The 14,162-nt window shown below is 42.8% G+C and overlaps 1 protein-coding gene across 1 annotated transcript; it reads left to right on the top strand.

Moving 5' to 3' along the window:
* Window positions 1-6,223: 6,223 nt before the first annotated feature.
* Window positions 6,224-10,886, top strand: BRS3 (bombesin receptor subtype 3). Its single transcript, XM_045869349.1, has 3 exons — window positions 6,224-6,657; window positions 8,527-8,878; window positions 10,473-10,886. Exons 1-3 carry the CDS (start codon window positions 6,224-6,226, stop codon window positions 10,884-10,886), a joined length of 1,200 nt encoding a protein of 399 aa, XP_045725305.1.
* The last annotated feature ends 3,276 nt before the right edge of the window (window positions 10,887-14,162 follow it).

Here is a 14,162-nt window from a genome sequence, read left to right on the forward strand (position 1 = left end):
GCTCCCTGCTCGGCGGGGAGTCTGCTTCTCCCTCTGACCCTAACCCCTCTCATGTGCTCTCTCTCATTCTCTGTCTTAAATAAATAAATAAAATCTTTTAAAAAACCAAAAAACAAAACACTTTTTTTCTTGCAATAGGAACTTTTAAGATTTAAGGAGACCTTATTTTTCCTTGGCAGGCTTACCATACCCTGTCACACCGGCATCGTCCAGGATACAAGTGGTGGTCCCTGGAGAGGGAATGCTGTGGTGGGATACTGGGGAAAACTACAAGGCCCAGCAGAGTGATGTGGAACTGCAAGGCAGAGTGTGGGGCCCCCACAGCAGCGATTGTCTGGGTGGGAATATATGTGTTCAAGAGCACAGACCCTACGAAAGACTTGGATTAACCAATGGCCACTGACTCTAGCACAACCTTAGTCTCCAACGACAAGTAAGACCCCCAGTCCGCTGAGGTCCAAAGGCATAAACAATGTCTAATGGCCTGGGATAGTCCCAAATGAGGCCAGAAGGGCTTGAGATAAAAACCCAAGTCTGAAGTAGGAAGCAGTAAGTTGGGGTACAACATGATGGCTATTATCTGAATCTGCCCAGATTCAGGGGCTGCCAGAAGGGCTTGAGATAAATAAAGGACGTCCCAAGAAGCTAAAGATCCTGTGTGAACAACTATGTGTAGGAGCCAGAGAAATTTGGATTTCTCGGTTATTTTTGTCCTCCCGTTATCTCTCTCATTAAGTTCTTCGAGGACAAACGCTGAGTTCTGTTCATCTTGGTATCCCCCCGAAGCATGAGCACTAGTCCTGGCAGAATGCTGGGGGGCAGAGTCAGACTGTTCCGAGCACCGGAGAGACCACCCCACTCCACCATGCCTGGGGTGAGAAACGTCTTCCTCAGCTCTATCCCTTAACAGCATCTAGCCTTACTGTTTGTTTGCTCATTTTTCAGCTTTCTTCAGGTGAGGTATAATCTACCTACGATGAGTTCATCCATTTTAAGTGTACAGTTTGACTTTTAATAAATTTATGCCGTCATGCGACCCTCATCACCACATCATTTTAGAACACTTCTAGGGGCGCCTGGGTGGCTCAGTCATTGGGCGTCTGCCTTCAGCTCAGGTCATGATCTCAGGGTCCTGGGATCGAGCCCCGCATCGGGCTCCCTGCTTGGCAGGAAGCCTGCTTCTCCCTCTTCCACTCCTCCTGCTCGTGTTCCCTCTCTCGCTGTGTCTCCCTCTGTCAAATAAATAAATAAGATCTTAAAAAAAAAAAAGAACACTTCCATTATCCCCCAATTTTCCCTTGTGCTCCTTAGCGGTCACCCTGGCTCCAACCTCCAAACCCAGCGACCACTGACGTGCCTTCCATGACTAGCATTTGGCCTTTTCTAGAAATGTCATATTAAGGAATCATACAGAGGATGTGGTGTCTTTCATTGCATATGTTGGAGATTCATCCAGGTTGTAACCTGTATCAATAGTTTGTTCTTACTTGGGATTAATGACCAGTCTGAACTCATAAAAGTTTAGTGTTAATATGTAGGAAAACCAGCCTCCTCAAGCTATTCCAATCGTACAGTGAAGCTGAGAGGGGAATAACAAAAATGCATTTAATCATTTGTGTCTCTGATAATCTGTGACTTCTAATTTTGCAAGTCATCGTTCTTATTTAGAACAATTCCCACTACAAATGATAGATCACGAAAGGGATTCATATTGCTAGCTAACTAGACACAAAATGCTAATATTTATGTCTCATAAAAAGAGTAAAATTGATAACCAATGAACTGGATTTAAAAAAAATAGTTTGTTCTTTTTTATTGCTGAGTAGTATTCCACTGTGGTGAGAAGCCCCATTTTGTTTACCCAATTGCTAAGTGATGGACGTTTTGGTTGTTTCCCATTTTTTGTGTGTGAATAATGCTTCCATGTGCGTTTGCGTACAAGTCTTGTGGGGGGACACAGGTGTTCATTTATCTTGGGTAGATACGTAGGAGTGGAACTGCGGGGTCACCTGGTCTCCATTGATCTGAAGCATTGTGGCAGGGATTAACCTGTAGGAGGCTGAAACTAAGCCCCATGGGGATGGGACACATGATTAGGGGGGATGCAATAGAATTTTAGGAAAAGGGGAATCACTGAGAAAAGAGGTAGAAATGCACTAAGAGATAACGTCATTTACTTCATAATTGATACCTCAATATTCAGGAAGTCTAAACATCTTATCTGATGCAAAACTGCCTCAATCTCGCAAAATTGTGGAACGTCACACAGACCAGAGCACACACCATCGGGCACGTGTGTGTGGACAAGTACAGTGATCGGGACGTCTGCTTTTAGGGAGCCATTAGGTGTAATCATGGCAAGAATTAGCTTTAACCAAAAAATTCCACTTAGAAGAGTCGATTAGAATTTCTACTCTTAGCATAGTTGGTTTTTTACTCTCCCTGGTCTCTGCAGAGGTCATTCTGAATAGCAGTCTCCCCTGGAAATATGAAACTCTACCAGTCAAGTTTTGAAACAAGAAATTGTGAGGGAGAACAGAGAACCGTGACAACAGGAATCACTATTACACAGATCCAAATATGCCCACAAGTCAAATTGTGTCGTCTCACCATTGATCTAGCCCAGTTAGTTAATAACAAAGAAATCCATCCTGTTTTCCAGCGTAAGACTATTTTTTTGAAAAGGAACCTCTGTAATTAGAGACTTACAGATTGAGAATTCTGGCTTTTCATTCATTCGTCAGTTTTCAAATATACAAACTGTGCTTGAGTAGTAGGCAAAAAGCTTAACCACGTCATCTTTCTCCCATTGGAAAGATCACCCCAAGCCCCTTGGGTGACTTGGAAATAGGGCTTACCAGGGACTGAGAGATATAGGCAGGATGTTTGAAGTATTCATCACATCAATTCCCTTGCCTTTAATGAAGACCCACAGAAATATCTCTTTGATCTCAATATCAGGAAAAGCCATGCTTCTCTTGAACAGGTGGATTATTCTTGTCCTGCATCAGTGGTTCTCAGAGTGTAGTCCCTGACCAGCAGCGTCAGTATCCCCTGGGAACTTGCTAGAAATGCAAATGTTTGGGGCACCTGTCTGGCTCAGTCAGTCCAGCATGCAACTCTTGATCTTGGGGTCGTGAGTTCGAGCCCCACATTGGGTGTAGAGCTTACTTTAAAAAAAAAAAGATTTGGGGGCACCTGGCTGGCTCAGTGGTAGAGCGTGTGACTCTTGATCTTGGGGTTGTGAGTTCAAGACCCACGTTGGGTGTAGAGATGACTTCAAAATGAAATCTTAAAAAAATAAAATAAAATAAAATCTTAAAACAACAACAACAACAATGTAAATGTTGGGGCCCCACCCCAGACCTACCCAAATCAGAATCTCTGGAGGTGAGATCCAGCGATCTGCTCTGATAAGCCTTCCTGGTGATTCGGACACAAGCCAAACTTTGGGAACCACTGTTCTGCTTCACTGATGGCTGAGAACGTTGGCGCCAAATCTCTAGCAACTGCTTTCTAATCCCCCTCGTCCCCCCCACCTCAGAGGCAGAGAAGCGCTCTGCAGCCCGCTTAGAGCCCCAGCTCCTTTAAAATCTTAAAAAAGATTTTAGCAACACTGAATGGGACCTAACCAGGAAACCCAACCTCAGAAAACTGGCAGTTTATTTGTTCAACATCCAACTCGTAGTTGGAGTTAAAAGGCTACATTAGGATCATATTACGATTGCTTAATCTCTAAGGAATAGTTGGTTTTGAAAAACTGGGATGATAATACTGACCAGTTATGCGCTAAACATGAACAACAAAGGATTTCATCCTTCTGTCTAGGCCAAGTGCCCTGCAACTTTAACTAGGAACAATTAACAAGACATTGTTATGTTTCGTGGGTGAGTTATAAGGTAAAATAAGTAGAGAGAGGGGCAAATGCACTGACATTATCTATATCTATCATCGTTTGCTTGTTAGCCTGGAAAGCCCTTGTCCTTTGATTAACAGAACACGCAGAAAACCGAAGTCCCTGATGCCACATGAGCAAATATGGCTCATTGTCAGGAACTGAGTGTTGTTCACTCTTGCTACTGATTTTTAACCTTTCAGAATTCAAAGAGAACCTGTTTCATCTCAGCTCTGCTACTGAGTAACTTGTGTGACCTTGCCTGAGATACTTACCCCCTCTCTGAACCTCATTTCTGCCTCTGAGAAAAATAGAGGATTTGCCTTCAGCATCTCTAAGTTCACTTCCATCTCTGATATTCTGGAATTCTGGAATTCCAGAGATCCAAGAAGCCCACTGCTCAAGCAGCAGCCCCATACCACTGCTGTCTCTGCCCAGGAGGAGCGGGGAGGAAGAAAGGCACGCTAGGGGGGCTGCAGCTTCATGAAAGCATGCCTGAGATCTTCGGAATTCAGATAATTTTGGAACTCATACGCAAGAGTTTGTTTCTTACGAAACAGTGCTGTGTGGCCATCCGCCGAGGTGTGAATTGGAAGATACTGTTTGCTCTTTGCTACATGACACACAGGAATCCCAGAGAGATTTTATCATTGGCTTGTGAGAACAAGATAGGAACTCTATAGAGAGCCGTTCTCTGGAGAGAATGATCTTAAAGAGCCAGCCCAGTGCATGAAATTATTTGTGTGGATACTTGAAAGCTAAGGGAGTTGGGTTTATCCAAACACATCCCCTCCCCATTCCCATCAAGAACAGTTATTTGGCTGAGTAGTAATTCAAGTGTGTGTGTGTGGGGGGGTAGTTTCACAAGGGTGGGGAAGGGTGTGGTTTGCAGTGGGGTGGGGGGGGCTCGAATTAACCAAATAATTGATTCACTTCATCCCATTCCCTTTCCCTGTAGCGTTTACCGCACGTACTCTGTCAGGTAGAAAGAGTAATCCTTGCTTGCTACTTCTGTTCACTGGTTAGCCAAATACTTTGCTGTTTTTCATTTCACTTCCCAGACTAACTCTGATATGGACATATTTATAAAAAACCTCCCTACACAGAGTTTCTCCTAGCTGAGAGATCATCCTTTGAATTTGATCATTTCAGGGACTATTTCTTAGCAGGTTATATTATTAAATGCCTTCAGACTGCGGGCCTCTCACTCCCAAGCAACCCCCCCCCACCCACACACACCCCAGAGACACGCACAGAAATCACATACTTACATTCTCTGCGACAAGGGGCTTTTCTTGCTGCTACTAAGGTGATTGCCTTACGTTTCTCCTTCCTCCACTTGCTGTAAACACCTTCTATGTGCCGTCCTCTCTGGAGTAACCTACGGCATTCCTTCATTTGAAAAGCATGACTTTCATTCTTACAAGTCCTTTTGTGTTGGGACCTCTGAGCAGGGTCCTGTATTATTTTGTTTTGGAACAAAGCAGGTTCATTTTAACCATTGCTGAGGAGAGAAACCCGAAACAGCATTTAAAAATGTATATGGCGTTAAAACAGACAGCCAAACAGTAAAAACTGCTTGATTGGGACATTTAGAGACAAAGCAACTGGTGGTTTGCCTGGATTTTTTAGTTTCTTAGAGGTTGCTTTGCCATTCTGCAGCACGGCCCCGGTAACGTGCACAGAGTGGGGAATTACCGTATCAGAGCGAGGTGATAAGCCTAGGGTCACCTGAATTATTCCCCCTTAGGAGTGACATCAGCCCTGTCAAAGTGTGAATGATTTGTTGCTTCAGCGCCTCTCTGGTATTAAATCTTGAGAAGTGGATTCAAGTTTGTGCTTCAGGGGACACACATACTTATTGATCATGTAAAAGAAAATGCATTAGACCATCCCCTGATGGCAGAGACACGAATGAGTTCGGGGGAAAAAATGGACAAGACCTATACAGATTTTCGTGGCCAGACAAGGAAACAGAGCGATTGTAATAAACAATGTGTTATTTGATAATAACTAGTTATTCATAAGGATCCCCAACAGGGAAGAACAAGCAACTGCAGAGCATTTCCCAAACCCCCCTCCCTCTGTCACAGAAACACCAATAAAACTCCTCCACCTCCCATCCTTCCATGCCAGATCGGTAAGCATTTAGCCAAGCATGCTGGGAGACACAGAACAACTGAAGGAAAGGAGTATCCGGGTGTCTTGAATTTGCTTGCCATTCTGTTCTGTTCCACCATCTCGTTACTAGACGTAGGCTTTAGACGTGACAATCAACTACATTTAAACTGAGCAGAAGAAATATTAAAGGCAGAGTCTTCAGAAGAAATGTCTCAAAGACAGCCACAGTCACCTAATGAGACTTTAATTCCAATCACAAATGACACAGAATCATCAAGCTCTCTCGTTCCTAATGATACCACAAATAAAGGACGGACCGGAGACAACTCTCCAGGAATAGAAGCTTTGTGTGCCATCTACATCACTTATGCTGTGATCATTTCAGTGGGCATCCTTGGAAATGCTATTCTCATCAAAGTCTTTTTCAAGACCAAATCCATGCAAACCGTTCCAAATATTTTCATCACCAGCCTGGCTTTTGGAGATCTGCTACTTCTGCTAACTTGTGTGCCAGTGGATGCAACCCACTACCTTGCAGAAGGATGGCTGTTCGGGAGAATTGGCTGTAAGGTGCTTTCTTTTATCCGGCTCACTTCTGTTGGTGTATCAGTGTTCACGTTAACAATTCTCAGTGCTGACAGGTGGGTTTCTTTTCTCAGTTTTATTTGCCAGGATGTGAAATTAGGCAAAAAAAAAAAAAAAAAAAGAAAGAAAGAAAAAGAAAAAAAAGAAAAAAGAAAGGAAAGCTTGTACTTGGCATTTACGGGCTACTGTTCTGCTTTTCTTACAGTCTGTAACCTGGATGTAAGATTAGAAAATCAGAGGAGGGGGGCATTGAAAATAAAAGTTGGTGTAAGAATGTTAAGATTCCTGTGTTAGCATCAGAGGAAAGGCTGAAATTGTACGCTTTAGGAATAATTTATTCTCTTTGAAGTGTAATTGTTTGCTTGAAAGAATTCTGAACGGTGTTCTCCCCCCTCCCCGTTTATTTATTAAGGCAAATCGTTCCAGGTGTAAAAGAAAAACAATTCATGCTTTATACATTAGTGCAGCCTAGTGGTGCAATATTGTTAACATTAGAACATCAGCATAGGTGTGAAATTGACCACATATACATTACTGTCAACCGGAAGGATGGTAAGAAGATGCATGCATCTAATTTATTTGAAATTCATCCGATTAACCAGTGGCAGAAAAACGGTGAGGTTTTCAGCTGCCTGGTAACTCAGTGTAATGTCATCACTTAATTGTCTGTGTTTTCTCTATAGGCATTCAATGACAGTCTTGTTCCCGGAGAAATAAATTAATCTGGTTGACTTTTAGAGCTCTATGGATAGAGCGTGTGAGAACCTCTGGCAGTCTGTGTATTCAGGCTCTGTTAGGATATTTTCAGTCTATAAGTACTGTGTTTTTCTGTGTTCCTATTGTAGGATGACTGTGAAAGCGGCGGCGGGCGGGGTGGGGGGGCGGATTGAGGCTCCAAATGTTAAAAGTGATGCTTAAAAAAGCCTGCAAGAAGCCTTTAAGTAATCAATGCCTGGCAGGACCAGAAGGAATAGCTTCTTCAGATTCTGGAATCTGAGAGCAGGAAAACCTTCCCCTGTGTCTTTCATGGATTTTTGCTTTGGCTGGTTTTATATTCTCTTTGAGGGCAGATTTAGTTAAAGGCTGTAGATTTTAAGGTGAATTTGTCAGAATAAGGAGGCACCTTTGCGTGGGCATAGGGTGTCCGGTTTCACCCTTGCCTTGCTCTAAATCTACCTACAGAGCAGCTTGGGCAACAAAGTAGCGCTTATGAACAGGGAAGAAATTAACCCTCTTTTCTTCACTGCACAAACTCAGGGAAATCTTTTCCAGGATGGTTGATGACTGCTCACTCATGAAGGAAGGAGAATTAGGTTTAAAATCAGTCACTTAGGGTGCCTGGGTGGCTCAGTTGGTTAAGCGACTGCCTTCGGCTCAGGTCATGATCCTGGAGTCCCTGAATCGAGTCCCGCATCGGGCTCCCTGCTCGGCAGGGAGTCTGCTTCTCCTTCTGACCCTCCCCCCTCTCATGTGCTCTCTCTCTCTCCCTCAAATAAATAAATAAAATCTTAAAAAAATAAAAATAAAAATAAAATAAAATAAAATCAGTCACTTATACAAAAAGGAAGTCTTTTAGAACATGTAAGGTAATATACAGGTAATGAATTACTCCCAATCATACAAAAAATCATGCTGAAAAAAATTTATTCATCCTAAATAGAGGATCTACACACAAAGTTATAAAATGGCAAATCTGAACTATTTCCTATTAGTGAATAAGAGAAAAGGATGATTAGCATAAATATCAAGCACTGGGATGTATTATATATTTGAAATCATAACTGATTCCAGTTGGTTAATGTTGACTTGGTTATATGCATGTGGATAGGAGGCAGAACTGGATGACCACTAAGGTCACTTCTAACCCTAAGAGTCCATAGTTGTGATATTTATTTTGACCTTTGCCTATGGTTATGTGTTTCTAGATACAAGGCGATTGTGAAGCCACTGGAGCGACAGCCCTCCAACGCCATCCTGAAGACCTGTGCCAAAGCTGGCTGCGTCTGGATCGTGTCTATGATAATTGCTCTGCCAGAGGCTATATTTTCAAATGTATATACTCTTCAAGATCCCAACAAAAATATGACACTTGAAGCGTGTACCTCTTATCCTGTTTCTGAGAAGCTCATGCAAGAGATACATTCTCTGCTGTGCTTCTTGGTGTTCTATATTATCCCACTCTCGATTATCTCTGTCTATTATTCTCTGATTGCTAGGACTCTTTACAAAAGCACCTTGAACATCCCTACTGAGGAACAAAGCCATGCCCGCAAGCAGGTATGTATTAATCAGGACCCGTGCATGAATTTAGAAATGAAATTCCTACTTGTGCACCTGTGAGCAATAAATGCAATAGCAGGTACAGTATTTTTGTTCGGGTCATGGGCTCTGGAGTGTGTCAGACCCGGGATTTCATTCTGGCTCTACCACATATTAGCTGAGCAATCTTGGGCAAGTTACTTAACCTCTCTGAGCCTGTTTCCCTATCTGTAAAATGAAGATGGGGACTGGGGGATATATATGAAAGGCTCGACATGGTTCCTGGTGCACAGTAAGCATTCAATGCATGCTAGGGCTGCTATTGCTAGAAAGGGGACAGCTGAAGTTTGGGAGCAGCGAAAATGATTTACCCTGTGGACTAGTGAGGAACAGCACTCAAGGTGAGACTCTGAAGGGAAGCATCTTTTGTTTTAGAAAGTGTAACAGAATGATAGACACGGGATGATAGAACTGGCAGGACGCCCTAACATTATTCAGTGCAAACCACTTATACATACATGAGCAAACCGAGGGCTCAAGGGATAAGGTAAGTGCCAGTGGCCGGAGAACACAGTGACTCACAGAAGATTGATTAAGACCATTGCAAGAGCCAGGTGTGCCCTCCTTCCATAAATATGAAGAGAAAAAAAGAATTTTGCCAAAACGTTGTTCCATTTGATAAAAACAAACAAACAAACAAACAAAACAGGAGTTCTATCTTTCTTGGGGGCGGGGGGAGATGCTTCCATTGACCTCTTGACCAGTCCCTTCAGTGAGTTCAGCAGGGGTGCTCATGAGGCTGAAGTGGCATACTTAGTGCCCATGTGAACTGTTCTCTTTGCTCTGTGACCATAGGCAATGTCTTCACTTAACCTGGTTCATTTCTCTCACGAAGAGGTGCGGGCAGGATTATTTGCATAGGTGTAGGCAGGATGACACATTGGTTTTTATTCCTTCGACTGTATGGTCAGAATTCCCATAGATTAGAAACCACCTTGGGTACCGACTTGGCAACTTCCAGAAAGCCCGGAAGAACATTCTAACCTAGTCAGCCTCTGCTGATACAGTGAAAGCAGTTTGGTATAGCATCTCTCTATTTCTTTTTTTTTTTTTTTTAAGATTTTATTTATTTATTTGAGAGAGAGAGAGAACACCTGAGAGGGGATAGGGTCAGAGGACGAAGCAGACCCCTGCCTGCCGAGCAGGAAGCCCGATGCGGGACTCGATCCCGGGACTCCGGGATCGTGACCCGAGCCGAAGGCAGTCGCTTAACCAACTGAGCCACCCAGGCGCCCAGCATCTCTCTATTTCTAATTAAATTAATATTTCAAGAATTCCACAACACTCCTTGAGATAATTGGAGGCATCCTAGAGTCTCTCAAAACCAGGGCTGGGAGTCTGCATTAGAGCTAATGAGACCAAGATCGTGGGTTACCATGCCAATTACCATGCCTTCCCACACCTCCCAAGCAGTTCTTTCAGACGCATGCTCAAAGGGACTCCAGCCTGTTCACTGTAAATTTCTATGTAAATCTAGAGAATGGCTTTTAAAAATCTCTGCCAGCTAAATGATTGTTTTTGTGGCCATTTTTCTTCCCCCTCCCCGCTCTAGATCGAATCCCGGAAGAGAATTGCCAAAACCGTACTGGTGCTGGTGGCTCTGTTTGCTCTCTGCTGGTTGCCGAATCACCTCTTGTACCTCTACCACTCATTCACCTATCAAACCTACGTGGACCCCTCTGCCATTCATTTTATTGTCACCATTTTCTCTCGGGTTCTGGCTTTCAGCAATTCTTGTGTAAACCCCTTTGCTCTTTACTGGCTGAGCAAAACCTTCCAGCAGCATTTTAAAGCTCAGTTATTCTGTTGCAAGGCAGAGCTGCCTGACCCTCCTCCCGCCGATACCCCCCTTAACAACCTGGCTGTGATGGGAAGGGTCCCAGGCGCTGGAAGCTCGCAGGTGTCTGAAATCAGTGTGACCTTGTTCACTGGGTGCAATGCGAAGAAGGAAGATGACAGAGTCTAGCTTTTCAATTAAAAATCGTATTTTTCCTCCCAGCATGTGTATCCGACTCTGAGCTGTGCGTGGGTGTATGGTGTCAGGATTTTTGTTGTTTGTGAATTGTGCTGAAATCTTAGGAGTGAAAGATCCTTATAAAGTAAAAGACAAACCATGATTTTTTTGTCAACGTACAAACATTGTTATCGGGCTTTCTAAATAAAATGAAGCCCCACTAGGTGTAGAAAGACACGTCTGTATGTCAGTGGGTCCTACGGGAGGTTGACTAGGAGAGAAGGTGAAATAAACAAGATGACACTGGAAAATCTAATTTGTTCCCATCACATCTATGCTTCTAATTTCTTCTATACTCCTGCGATTTGCATAAAACTGTGTTTGTGTTTATTATGTGGTGTAAATCTAGAGAGTATACTTTGCATATGAAAAGGGGATCAAGAAGAGATAAAACATCTCTTCTGCAGGTTTCTTAAGAAACTAAGTCCTAAAAAATAAACCTTCGCAGGGTTTTTTTTTGACTGCTCTTTCTCATTAATCTCTATTCCATTGTAAAGCTCTGCAATTACAATGAAAATGTTTTGGGGTCAGCAAGTATAAAGTACTGAGTAAGGATCTGGGGCAGGGTGTTTGCCTTACTGGGTCAACCCTTACTGACTTAATGTAGTTCTACTTATGACTACTATTGATTGATAACTGAGTAAAGTTACCTTTCACAAATATCGTGAAGAACTCGCCTTGCTCACAGGCAGACTAAGTGGCCACGTTTATTGTCATTTTGAAAGCCCCAGAGAAGGACCCCTGTTGAAAAATCTGTGAACCTGCCAGTGTCTGAAATTCTTCCTTCAAGGAAATCCATTTCTTTCTGGTAAGCAGTGCCCTCTTTCTAAAAAATGGAGAAATACCACATGAGATCCCTAACCTCTGGGTGTGCAGTTGTTACCAGATCATCCTCCTGCTTGACTTCTTTAAACCCGATGGGTGCCTAAGTCCTGTAAGAGTGTGACCTAACTAATCTCTGCCCTTGGAAATCAGATGGAAGGTTCTGATTTTCTATCCTCTGCTCCTACTTGCTAACGCTGTAAGCTTAATAATTGTGATTTCAAACCAACTGTTGTCAATAGATGCGTCAAATTTAGATTTGTTGTTTTAGAAAATGTTTTCTTGGGGCAAATTAAAGTATATGTTTGGCACTATAGTTAAATTCGTATTTCCAAAAATGTGATTTTGGAGCGTGCTTTTGGTAGTTTTGAGCTTTCCTTAAATGGCTTGTGTAGTTGTGAACTTTTGCTAATGATGTGGCTCAAAAAGGAATATATATTAACACTAAACTTTACATTTCTGTAAAACTGTTTTACCGAAAGTGGGGGTGCCAATATTCCATTAGTATTAGGTTGGACATTGTAATAAGTGGTGGGAAACAAATAAATATGAAATAAAGCTTTAAATGATTTTCTGTAACCTTATATTCTAAAAACAATAGTTGTGACAGAATATAACTGAGAACCCATTGTAATAATAAAATTTAAGTTCTTTTCGTTTTTTAAAAAAAATTTAGAGAGAGTGAGTGTGCATGCTAGTGGGGGGGGGGGGCAAAGGAGGGGAGGGCCAGAGGGAGAGGGAGAGAATCTCAAGCAGACTCCCCGCTGAGCACTGAGCCTGACACAGGGCTCGATCCGAGGACCCCAAGATCATGACCTGAGCCGAAATCAAGAGCCAGCCACCTAGGCACCCCTAAGTTATTTTCAAGTCACAAATCTCCCAGAGATTTTACTATTTCCTCACTCTAAGTAAAAACTACATCTTTATGCTCCTAAGCATAGCATTTTAGAAATAACTGATAAAAGTACCAGATAACAAAAGCCAAGAAAGCTGTTTAGCCGTTGATAAAACTAGAACTCAAAGAACTTTCATTTTCCTCACTCTTAGTAATCCCTAGGTGACTTGGGGATCTGACATAAAATAATTCCCTAAATGGTTTTATAGGGCATCACCCTCCCCCCCAATTTAGGATTAAAATCCATGGCTTTGTTGTGATTTTTTTTTTTTTTTTTTGGAGGGGGTGGTCTCTCTCTCTCTCTTTTTTTAACAGATGATCCTAATTGGAGCTAACCTTATAAATAGGGCCCAATATCTGCAATTTCTTTCACACTGCCTATTGTGGGGAAAAGGCTGGTACCTGAAAAACAAACTCCGTACACTTCCTAATTTTGCTCAGGGTCCACCCTGACCCAAGACTTAGAATAAAGGACCATAATAAGATGCTACAAAGCGGGAAAACAAAGTCACAGACTGAGATATAACCAAAATGTGTAATGGGCAAGTCTTTGTCACTGAAGTTGTAAGTGTTAGGAAACATTTTAACACTGGTGTACCCACTGAAAGTAGCAAATTTGGGTTTAAAGAATGTCTGCAGTTTCAACCATCTTAGGTCAGGGATCCATCAATCTTTTTGTCAAAAGGAGTTACTTTTGTTTCCACTAAGTGTTGAGATTACAGGAAGTGGGGACAGGAAAATTCCTGAACAGAGTGAGCTTGAAAAGGCCATTAAAAAAAAAAAATCTATTTCGGTATAGTTCAGTAATTTTCCAGAGTTCCTAAGCCAGGCAGGAGACTTCTCTGGTCAAGGAGTGTCTGCTTTTACAAGTTAATGTACTTTTATCCGCCAAGAAGGCCATGGCCTATTAGGCCAGGAGTATAGCACATATCACCCCTAACAGAGATCAAAGAGAGAAAGAGGAAAATATTCAGAGAGAAGCTGCCTGTCTGGGTCCTGAGAACTGGTTCGGCTTCCTGGGTCCTGCAGCTCCTCATGAGACCCATCTACATTCCCATCCTGGAATTGCAGGTGCTATTCCCATCATTATAATGATAAATATATAATTTTTTGCTTGTTGCCTTGAGTGTTTCTGTGACTTGCAAAAAATCCTGAAAAAGACAGGTTACAAAGACAGAGATGCCTACAGATTACCTCAGTTACTAGGGAGTTAATTCTATGAGTACACAGAGAAATAACAACACACAGGAACCAGGCCTCAAAGAGACAATAGCACTGTCAAAGCGAAACAACTGTCAGGTCTCATGGCCAAACCGAACGCGACTGTAGGTACAAGTGTGCTTAGCTCCCAATTCCGCTGCTCCACTATTATGGTGATTCAGTGACCTCCCCCCCTCTTCCCCCCCCCCCCCCCGCCCCGTCACTGCCCCAGCTTCTCCTCTCACCCCTGGGGAACTTCTCCACAGCAGGCCTCTGTTCTGCTTATTACCTTGCCTACGTGGGCCTCCCTG

Source organism: Mirounga angustirostris, unplaced genomic scaffold (assembly GCF_029215605.1).
Source record: "Mirounga angustirostris isolate CCGP_5_RB_7025 unplaced genomic scaffold, mMirAng1.0.hap1 SCAF_11, whole genome shotgun sequence".
Lineage (NCBI taxonomy): Eukaryota > Metazoa > Chordata > Mammalia > Carnivora > Phocidae > Mirounga > Mirounga angustirostris.

Coding starts and splice junctions, on each gene's coding strand:
- BRS3 (XM_045869349.1), top strand. CDS start 6,224: ATGTCTCAAAGACAGCCACAGTCACCTAATGAGACTTTAATTCCAATC. Junction 6,658..8,526: donor ACAATTCTCAGTGCTGACAG/GTGGGTTTCTTT, acceptor ATGTGTTTCTAG/ATACAAGGCGATTGTGAAGC. Junction 8,879..10,472: donor AAAGCCATGCCCGCAAGCAG/GTATGTATTAAT, acceptor TCCCCGCTCTAG/ATCGAATCCCGGAAGAGAAT.